Source organism: Sparus aurata, chromosome 20, assembly GCF_900880675.1.
Source record: "Sparus aurata chromosome 20, fSpaAur1.1, whole genome shotgun sequence".
In the NCBI taxonomy this organism is placed as follows: domain Eukaryota; kingdom Metazoa; phylum Chordata; class Actinopteri; order Spariformes; family Sparidae; genus Sparus; species Sparus aurata.
The window spans coordinates 15,211,834-15,222,874 of record NC_044206.1 but is presented as its reverse complement, the minus strand read 5'-3'; the positions used below and the strand labels follow the sequence as shown (position 1 = coordinate 15,222,874).

Sequence of the window (11,041 nt, the reverse complement as noted above, 5' to 3'; positions counted from 1 at the left end):
CCAGGCGGCATAAACTCATCTTCTTTCCGCAGTTAATGTCATCATTGTGCCAAAGCGAGCCTCTGAAGGAGTGGGAGAGGCAGGTGCATTTGCACAGAAGCCTCATGAATAGCCGCTTCCCCATTAACCATGCGCAGCTCCGAGGCGCGCATAAATAATAGCTGGCACTGCTGATAAAAAAAAGCGCACCTTAGGGGCCTCTCCCCCCTCCTCCTCCTCCTCTCTTTCTCTTTCTTCCTTTTCTCCTTTCTCTCTCACGGGAATTTACGCTTTTCATTTCGTCCCTTTCACGGGCAAGAGCAACTAATTTGTAAGCACGACAAAAAAAAAAAAAAAAACAGCCTCGTAGCAGCAGTGTTGTATTCGATGGGACGTTGAGATAATTGCTTTTCATGATCAAAAAGAAACAACAACAAAGAAAAATAAGATCTGCTCTCTGTTCTCATGTCCTGTCTGTCTGTCCCCGCATTTGTAATCCTGCCTTCCTTGCAGAACGAATCCGCTGGACTGGTGCCTTTCCCATTGAGACGCAGGACGCATAGACACCAGCCAGCATCCGAGCGCAGCGGCACCAGCGCCTGTCATTAAAAACAAACGAGGGAAGAGAAACACACAGAGAGGGAGAGAGAAAGAGAGAGAGAGAGAGATTTTCTTGGAAAAGAATCAGCTGTGTGGGATTTTTTCTTTTTCTTTTTTTTTTCTTTTTTCTTTTTTCTTTTTGCCGAGAAGTTGCATGGTGCAGGAGTGATAGTACTCGACCGGGACAGAAGGAATGGGATACCCGGGCAGAGCAGTGAGAGGAGGATGGGGAGGGTGGAAGGGATGGACGCTCCTGGTGTGGGTCGCCGCTGTCAGCCTGGTTCCGGCGGACGGGCGGAGGGTGAGGCAGCCCAGATGCCCCGTCGGGTGCACCTGCACCAAAGATAATGCTCTGTGTGAGAATGTCCGATCCGTGCCTCACACTTTCCCATCGGACGTCGTCTCGCTGTGAGTAGACCCCCACCCCCCACATAGCACCTTGACCATCCGGATTTGTTATTGTGAACACTTAGGGGAGAGCTCATTTGAAATGTGTGCTCTCCATTCATCCAGGTCTTTTGTCAAGTCTGGATTTAATGAAATCACAGGGGGAAGCTTTGTTCACACGCCTGCCCTGCAACTGCTGTGAGTATCTATCTATCTATCTATCTATCTATCTATCTATCTATCTATCTATCTATCTATCTATCTATCTATCTAATCTGTCTGTCTGTCTGTCTGTCTGGTCTACTATCTACATGTCTGGGCGCCTGAGTGTCTGTAAATCCATCCTCAGTGTCTGACAGGACCAAACAATGAGCTCCCTGGAGGAGTTGTATTGAGGCTGATATGCAGATTTAAAGGGGGATTCTCTGTAATGGTGTCAGGATTATGCAATAGACCACATGGCTACAGCAACTAACAGCAGGGGGAGGGTGGGGAGAGAGAGGGAGAGAGAGAGAGAGAGAGAGAGAGAGAGAGAGAGAGAGAGAGAGATGTGTGTGTGTGTGTGTGTGTGTGTGTGTTGTGTGTGTGTGTGCAGCGATAAATAATGAACACGTTTTTTTAGGGGGTTTTTTTGTCCAAAGATAGCAGCCCTACCAAAACAATTTGCTGTAATCCACAAATTAACGGCGAGGCCGGCCCCTAAAACGCTGTCACCGTCGCATTTTTCCCGGCATATGTTCCTCCATATGCTCGGACGACACTAAATCAGTAAGGATGCCAGTGAAAGCCTTGCGAACCAGAAGGAAGACCAATAAACTAAAGTGAACACTGTGGCGTCGCCCCTCGTCCATCATTATTTACTGCCAAGGTGACCTGGAGTATCTTAACCTCCATTAGAGGACCACTTAATCAATAGGGGTCCTTTCTGTGGCCAACGCTGTGGCCAACGCTGTGGCCAACACTGTGGCTGCGAAGAGTCGCTGGCCTCGCTGAGCGCGCAATCAGAGATAGATATGAAGAGTTTCATTAAGTAAAGTCAGGGCAGACGGGTGAGGGCTGATGAGCTTCATCCCCGGATTAGTTATTCTCAGTTCTAGCTGTTGATGAATGTTCCTTCATCTGATTGACCCAGGTGAGAAAGGGGATTCATGAGAGGTGGTGCCTCAACGTTGTAGTATTTTATGAGGCTCGATCAGGGGAGAATATAGTTCAAAGAATACATGTAGTGACACAACGCAATCCTGCCAGACTGTTCAGCCCGTTCGGGCATACTGTGTGGGAACATGCTCGCCTACGTCTTGTTGCATCGGATAGGAGAATATGATGTTCGACCTATCGCGGCGCCGGCGCGTCTCTCGTATGAGATAGAGTGAAGGTTCAGATGCTGCCGGAGGAACAGAATGTGACCTTCGTTTGTTTTTGGGGAGGCAGCTGTAGAGATACGGTGCTGCGCCTTAACAATCTTCCACTGTTGCCAAGAGCGTGACCTCTGGGCGACTCTACCTCCTGGGTGAGCAGAGCGTATCGACACATTTATAGACTTAGCATGTGGAAATTCCTGAACAACCTGCCTCTGGGGGAAAAGACCGGAAAAATACGCGCACGGGAGACGTTAACCCATTCCAGCACGTGTTCCGAAACAGAACCGAGGATTTGTGTTGCAGAAACGTAATGAAGCAGCGACAGAAGACTGAAGAATACAAACTGAAAGTGATTTCAGTGTTAAATCAGTAAGTGAACAGTTTAATAATATGTTCACGGAATAGAAGCCCTGCTCTCCTGTCAGCATCTCAACCCCTGCATCCTTTAAGCCACAGAAGCCATATAAATATCGAACGTTCACCTCTGTCCGCAGTTATTTCCATTGTCATACCTTTGTTTCTCCACAGGGGTCGCCAGAATCAACGAGAAATAAAAGTTCCTTGTAGCGGCTTTAAATCGGTAACACACACAAACTTCAATTAAAGTTAACGCGATTCGTTTAAAGTGATTTGTGAAAGGTTTATTCGTTCGTGTTTCCCTTTTTTTTAAGCTGGTCCGACAGTTCTCTCCTCTCCGTGTCGGCGGACGCTATTCTGACATTACTGGTTTAAAGGGTGACTCAGAGACATTGTGGGAGGAGGCACCCGTTTTTTTTCTCTCTCTCCCATTCATTCCACGAAAAAACATGTAGGAGCGATATAACATTCCTCTGTTTTATTCATTTGATTCATTCTCTAAGCCACATGCCGTGGGCTGTGATGCTGAATGAGCTCGTTGTCCCTTACAGTAACTGTCACACCCTGTCCGTCCCCCCCCTCCCGTCGCGGACTCGCCGCGTCGGTAAATGATAAATCACAGCTTTTATCGCCGATCAAATGAGTTCACGGAGACAGCAGCACCCATTGTGGGAGAATGAAAGGCAGGAATCATGTGGGGACTGTAGCTTTAAATTATGTACTATTTCTAACTGTTTTGTTTTCTTTCTTTCTTTCTTTTTCGCAGGTTGTTCACGGCAAATTCATTGGACCTCATCGATGAGGATGCCTTCCTAGGTTTACCACATCTTGAATATCTGTAAGTGTTTGTCATGAACTTGATTAGTTGAAATACACATCTGCTAGTACTACATTGTGCTAACAGGGCAAGGCAGACACCAATCAAACACACTTTCCGCTCTACGTCGACCACAGCACAAGCCTAATTAGCACAAGCACAATAATCTAAAGCACCTGTGTGGTTGTGCAGGCCCTCGACGGTATAATTCGCTTTGACATTTTCTTTCCTGTGTGAACGCACGTGATGTGACACACCGTACCTGCTGTCGGCTTCTCACAACTGCCAGGGGAAAAGACGTACAGAAAGTTGAAGGGTTTCAGTTTTCTGCCGTGGGCAATATATGTGGTATTTGTGTGTGGATGTCTTATTTTAGCGTTAAGTCATCTTAATCTATGAAATGTGTCTCTTTCACAGGTTTATTGAAAATAACAAGATTGCATCGATATCCCCGTTTGCTTTCCGGGGCCTGAAAGCACTGATACACCTGTAAGTATTTATGTTCTGGTGGCCATGTTAGAAAACTCCGCATCAATCCCTCCTCCTTTTTTCCTTCCCTCGTTCTTTCCTTCCCAGTTTTTAAAATGTAGTACTGTATCTTTCCCTCTAAACCTCTCTGTTGAAGTCATTTCTCTTCGAGAGAGGTAATGTGGTATTAGTATTTCAGGTATTCTAACATAAAACAATGCGTCAGTTTCCTATTTTTCTGTCTCTCAGTGCCACTTTGTCAGTGTCTGAACTGCAGAGGTAGGCAGAACTGCTGCTGCCAGTGGTGATGTCCAAGGTTACTGTCTGTGGGTGTCAGCTGGATCGGGTTGCTGAAGGGCAGATGTGGATGTCACACTGACTCAGTAGGCCAGCAGAGATTTTTTGATGAAAGATTTTGCGACTTTAACCGTCATAATTTTTTCATCATGGTGGAGTTATTGGTAGTAACGGTTAAAAGTAGCGCTGGAGCTTGGAAGGTCGTGTGTGAGTGTGGAAAGTAATGCATAGCATTTTGTCGGGTTTTCGGAAAGATGAAATAAAATAGTTTTCTTTGTGAGCAGAAATGATAAGGAAAAAGCCAGAGAGCAGTTTATAAACAGTCGTTTTATAAAGAGGATTTCACATCCCTGAACTGCGAGGCTTGCCAAAACCAAAGATAGGTGAGAGGGTGAGTGACCTACAGGTCACGGCTAAATATAACTGTACTGTAACCTTAAACCAAGTGACCTTTAATCTGTCCCTAAGTGTCTGACGGGTCGTTCGTCACACATTTTGGGTGAGTGCAGTGCACACAAATGCTCCGTATACATGCATCCTTCTTCATGTATGACTTGCTGTCTGAACGGATGGGTGGCTTGATATGGGCCTGTTGTCATTTATACTCTGAGCACTGACAGTTTTCATTGATAGTGACAGTGTCTGATACAAGCTGCAAAATAGAATGTAGCAATCCACATGTGAGACCATGTTTCCTTGATGACTCTTGCAGCAGACATCTGAAATTAGACATTTTCCCTTTAGCTATAGCAAAGCTGGTACTGGTGTTCTGCTAAGACTGATAATACCCTTAGCTAAAGTGTAACTCCATCAATGTTTACACATTAAAGCGTGTTAACAGAGCTTGGGGAGTACTACTGCATATGTGCAAAAGTATGTAAATCGTTGGTGGCTCCAGAGGAAGCTGCGTGTATTGTGGGTAATGTAGGCACCAGTTTTTAAAAAGGTGGAAGAAAGCATGACATAAAAAAGGCAGTATCTCTGTTTCTGCTGTATCGGTTTTGTTTATTAACTGTGGATAATGACTCCAACAACATTAAATGATATAAATGCTCGACCCTGTAGACTGCCTCCTACATTACCCACATTGCAATAAAGCCACTGGGATGAGACACATCATCAGAGGCAATTTATTAGATTACATGCAACTTCCTCTTCAACCCCAAAAGGTTTTGCAAACCTTTTCACATACTTTATTACTTTAATGTGTGAAATTTGTGAATTTACCCTTTAAATGTAATGTTAAAGGCTCTGGCTCCCTTGCCAGCAGTTATGTGAGAAGATCAACAGCACTGTCATGTTCAATACGAAGTTCAGTTAGCCTAGCTTGGCATAAATACTGGAAAGGGAAACAGCTGAGGGAGTCCATGGCTGTCTCCCTGGATGATTGTCGTCAGCGTTACACCAGGACCTTTCCGGTCCCCGCCTAGTCTGAGCTAGTCTGCTATAAATCCCCACTGGCAACGACAGCTTGTCATTTTCACCCTTCAATTTAATTAATGGTCTTGGATGGCGGTGGTTGGCAGGTTCTTTACCTTCAGATAAAGCCGCCTGAGCTGTCTCCACTGTTCTTACGGGACCCTATGTAACCACACGGCGGGATAAAGTGCTCCCTTCCTGTGCCATGAATACTTTCAGTTGTTTTTGGAGTGAGGTAAACACAAAAAAGACGGATCAAGGGAATTTAAAATGCGTCACATACAGTAAATACATTATTGAAGGGCACAGGCAGTGCTCCTGCAGGATTCGCGGGCCACTCCGCTGCTTTATCCCCATCTGTTTGGAGAGTGCTTTCTTGCACAAAGTCAAAGCAAAATGGCCCCTCTCCCTGGGAAAACCGACTCACAGATAAATAATGCAGCCCTCATGAATAACGCTGACATTTCATTTCATTCACAGCTCTTTTCTGATTTTTGAAGTTCAGTCCCCTCGCTCACAAATGAAACGTCTCTTCGGGGGCCGGTCTTGCTTGGCTGGTTGGTTTTTAGCTGGCTGGCAAAGATATCAACCTCTTGACAGCCTTAGAGAAGTTGGTTAAAAAAACATAAAGCAGCGCTTTGTATTATGGGAATCAAATCTAAGCAACTCCATGTAATTGGTAAGCTTGTTGTCAGAGAAACAGCATGTCACCCTCTTCTAGCAAATGAGCCTCCCTCCCTCTACTCAGTGTAATTGCTGCCCCTTAATTAATAAATTCCTAATTATTTAATTCCCTTCTCTTTCACCACTTAGCCTTTTGTCCCATAAATATTGTCAGGGCGTTTGGATTCTGACTTGTGCCTCTCTTACATTTGGCTGCTTGTATTCTGCTTGGTACTTGTTCATTCTCGTCTTGCTCAGGTCAGATAACAGAACAGAGTGATACAGTGTAATGACTCATTCTGTGAAGAGGACGGTCTGAGGACCTCTGATTCAATCACTTGTGCATTTTTCCCTCCTCTTTTCTTGATTAGGAGTCTTGCTTACAACAACCTTGAGACGCTGCCCAAAGATGTCTTCAAGGGCATGGACGCTTTGACCAAAGTGTGAGTTCAGTCTGTCTTTTACTATTTGTTGAGACATTAAGCGATCTGTTAATCAGTTTTCTTGCTGATGATGATTACCGATCATTTTCCTCTTTGATTGATCTGTTTATGATCTTTTCGATTAGTTTTTGAAATGTGTGAACGTGAGAAATTTTACTCAGTTTCCCAAAACCCAAGATTAAATGTGTGGTGCGCAAGAAATGGCGTGGCATCAGATTCATACTCAGAACAAATAGGCGGGCACAGATCACTGGAACAACGCTGGTACTGTATGATGCCAACTGTAGCTACCTTAGGCTAGTTAGCTAGGGGGGAGTGCACATTTAATCACACAGGAGCTTTAGACAGGGACAGGTCAGGGCCATAGCTGGTTAGAATGCTAACTTAAAGCTTGGTAAAACTCGACCTGAAGCCGATGGAAGGTTGGGTGACGTAGTCCAAAAAACATTTCTGGAGCTTCAAAGCAAAACGGTGTTGGTGCATTGTCCTAAACAACTGAAAACAGTTGGGAACTTGCTTTTTTTTTTTTGCTCCATATAGCTCATCCAGCATAATCCAAGTCTCGAGTGAGCCCTAGATCCCAAACTGATATTGACAAGACAGTTTTTTTTTTACACCCTTTTTAAAGCCAAAATCTTCACTGTAGCCGCTAAGCTAAAAGCATTAGCAAACACCCCATCTGAAGTTGCTCGACGGAAAATCCAGGGTGTAAACAATGTCTTTTGGAGTGTCTGGATACTTGGATTATGCCATACATAATTACTCGGGCAGCAGATCACAAGAATAACAGCTAGCAGTTGCTGACTGCAGCTACCTTTAGCTAGTTGGGGCTATAACTATGGGTCAGGGCTAGAGCTGATTGGTATGTTATCTTCTGTTGGTAAGATAATTGATTTTTTTAGTCTCATTTCCAACTCGTCAAATACAGATGATTTTTGTATGGTGGCCGACCCGACCTGCAATCCCAAAGCTTCAGCATTTGATCAGCTGGGAAACCCGAAGCGTCAGTATTACTATCTTACCGGCAGGAGCTTTAAGTAGATAACACTGCAACCCAATACATGAACATCATAATGACAAAACTGTTATTCATTCTGTTTATAATTTTAATTTTCAGCTACACATTGCACCTTTAAGTCCTTGATTGTCTTGTTTTGTCCACAACCCAACGATACTAAATTAACTGTCATAGAGGAGTAAGCAAACCAGTAGTTAACAACTAATAAATGAATCATTGCAGCTCTAATTTGCTACTGAGCTGGCTTGGGTCGCATTCATTCTGAAATAGACAAGTACAGTGGAACAATAGTACTGTCATATAATAATTGGTGGTACTTAGAGAAATTCACTTGGGAGGGGTTGGAAAAGGATTTAAGGCAAATGTTGAGCGTAATCTCCCTTTATCTTACTTGCCCCTGTCTTAAACTGTGGGATTAAAAATACACAGCAACTATATGAGGTAGCAGTGCTAAACAAAGGAATGTAGACGGATTGCCGCACCAAACAGAGGATGTAAAAGTGAGAAGCCAGGAAGGAAAGATAAATAAGAGATTGTCGAAGAAGCGATTCCCCGCTGCAACAGAGCGAGGAAAAAAACGAGGATGTAGATGAAGAGGGGAGAAGAGCAAAGCTTGCGTTAGGATGGCAGAATGTCAGGGTAAATGGTAAACAAGTCAATTACAGAGAAAAGAATTGGATCCTGGCTGCCACAATCAGCCGGGATAATGCAGGCTTCAGTGCGTGCGTGGATTCAACACACACATCCAAGGTCAACGGCAATTCAGATTGAGAGTGGGCAATGAGCACGGACTACTCAGGAAGATAGAACACTTGTTGTTGTGGCTTTCCTGGCTCGAAGCCAAAGTGCAGCCGAGGACTGGAAGGGGACAGACGGCGGAACAATAGGGAGATATAATCCTAATATCATTAAGTCTGAAAGGTCCAGTGAGTAGGATTTAGTCAGATTCAGTGGCAGAGTTGTAATATGATACAAGCAATGATTGGATTTTTCATTTTTTTTGGGTGAACTGTTCCTTTTAAAATATACATTCACCTGAATCCGATCTCACATGTGATCTGTCCATGTGTGTTAGCGATCTACGGGGCAACAACCTGATATGCGACTGCAAGCTGAAGTGGCTGGTGGAGTGGATGCACCACACCAATGCCACCCTGGACGAGATCCACTGCAGCGGTCCGCCCATTCAGCAGGGGAAGAAGCTCAACGACCTGCTGCCACACTCCTTTGACTGCATCACAGCAGGTATCATCTTACAGTGTGCGGGCCCCCAGCCTGAGAAAGCATTATGCTAATAACACTGGCTCCCTGTCCTCAGTTAACCGTCTCACCTATTCAGCAGCCTCGTTTCCTTCCTTTTTCTTATCGCCACGTCCTTGTTTCTTGTGACTTCATTCGTCGCTGTGTCACGCCTTGCAGAATTTGCCTCCTATCAGTCGCTGAAGTTCGAGTCCATTTCGGTGGAGGCGTTCACCTTTGGGACCGATCAATACGTTGTGTTTGCCCAGCCGTTTGCCGGGACGTGCAGCTTCCTGGAATGGGATCACGTCGAGATGACCTTCAGAACCTACGACACCATTGAAAGTGAGCGCGTTAACGGCAGCATCGATGTTGTGGGAAAATCCTGTGTGAATGAGTGGCAGAGGTTTGATTGTATTGTGTCAGTTTATTACTTCAGTATTAAAGATTAACTCGTATTTAATAAGGGTTTTTCTCTGTTGTCCTCTCTCCTCTTTTCCCCGTTCAGGCACGTCAACCGTGGTCTGCAAGCCCATGGTGATCGACAACCACCTCTTCGTCATCGCGGCCCAATTGTTTGGGGGCTCGCACATTTACAAACGCGACACCTCCGCCAACAAGTTCATCAAGATCCAGGACATCGACATCCTGAAGATACGCAAGCCTAACGACATCGAGACGTTCTTGATCGACGGGGAGTCCTTCTTCGTCATCGCCGACAGCTCCAAGGTCGGCTACTTTGCTCTTTCCAGAACTCGAGTACCTAAAAAGAAATCAGCTACGCGATTACTTCACACTGTGCAGGTGTTTCTCTTATTTTGTCCAGCCCCTGTTCCTCTACACTGCTGTATTCTTCCCACCGTGTCAGCCAGTCTTTCCCCCTGGTGTCCTGTTTCATGCAGCACAGTCGATTTGTGTCTGCTCCTGCTGATTAACCTGGCATATCCAAATGTTAGCATATGCTCTCACATATGTTTGGGGACCCTCTGGCACACACACACACACACACACACATCTTTGGCCCCATACTCCCAGTTTTTGTGTTCTAATAAAAGTGACCAGCGGACATCTTTCCCTTATTTCTCTCACAGGCCGGCTCCACGACAGTCTACAAATGGAACGGCAACGGCTTCTACTCCCACCAGTCCCTCCACAAGTGGTTCCGGGACACTGACGTTGAGTATTTGGAGATCGCCAACAAACCCCACCTGATCTTGTCCAGCAGTTCCCAGAGGCCCGTCGTCTACCAGTGGAACAGGAGTCAGAAGCAGTTCGACCGCAGGACCGACATACCAGATATGGAGGACGTCTTTTCCGTCAAACACTTCCGGGTCAAAGGTGAGAGCTCCACTATCCACACGTTTTTTTCAGTGATTCAGACTTTTTATTCGCCTTTCTGTCAAATCAAAACCATGTACTGTATCTCCAAATTTTGTGATTATGCCACCCAATCACTAGTAGAAATGCATTGTACATTACTGCAAACCACAGAAATGTTAAAACTTTACACTTCTTGACACTTTTTGTGTCATTAGGCGCAGAAAACTCTTTGGCTGGCTTCCTCAAATACAGCTGCGGAATAACCCAGTGGTCGCTAAAATGACCATCTGAAACAGAAAGCAAACAGCGGCCTCTCACCTAACATAGGCGTCATTGCCACCACCATTCCTTCCACATCCCAATGAGAAAGTCCGCTTACATACGTAATCTGAATGTAATGTGTGTTTCATTATGGCTACTGGGCTGAGATTTTACATTTTTTCCTTCATGGGTCGAGAAAAAAAAAAGAAAATCCTTCTTCTTAAATGAAGTATCTTGAATAAACTGGAAAATTGTCACCAAGCTGATAACAAGTTTGTTTTTCTGAACACGTAAGCAACTGCCTGACTTGCTTAAAGTAAGGCTGGCTGAGAAATACTTGCATACTGTTACTTCAGTAAGGTTTTGACTGCAGGACTTTTACTTGTCGTGGAGTATTTTCAGTGTTGTACTG

The 11,041-nt window shown here is 44.9% G+C and overlaps 1 protein-coding gene across 1 annotated transcript in view; it reads left to right on the top strand.

Annotated features, from left to right (window-relative positions):
• Nucleotides 1-321: 321 nt before the first annotated feature.
• The window catches only part of lgi1b (leucine-rich, glioma inactivated 1b), a 12,961-nt gene continuing 2,241 nt past the window's right edge, over nt 322-11,041 (top strand). The window contains exons 1-9 of the mRNA XM_030400276.1: nt 322-987; nt 1,093-1,164; nt 3,451-3,522; nt 3,919-3,990; nt 6,720-6,791; nt 8,885-9,054; nt 9,229-9,393; nt 9,557-9,777; nt 10,140-10,386. Coding sequence (XP_030256136.1) covers nt 773-987; nt 1,093-1,164; nt 3,451-3,522; nt 3,919-3,990; nt 6,720-6,791; nt 8,885-9,054; nt 9,229-9,393; nt 9,557-9,777; nt 10,140-10,386 — 1,306 coding nt within the window. The 5' untranslated portion in view covers nt 322-772. The remainder of the gene's footprint in view (nt 988-1,092; nt 1,165-3,450; nt 3,523-3,918; nt 3,991-6,719; nt 6,792-8,884; nt 9,055-9,228; nt 9,394-9,556; nt 9,778-10,139; nt 10,387-11,041) is intronic.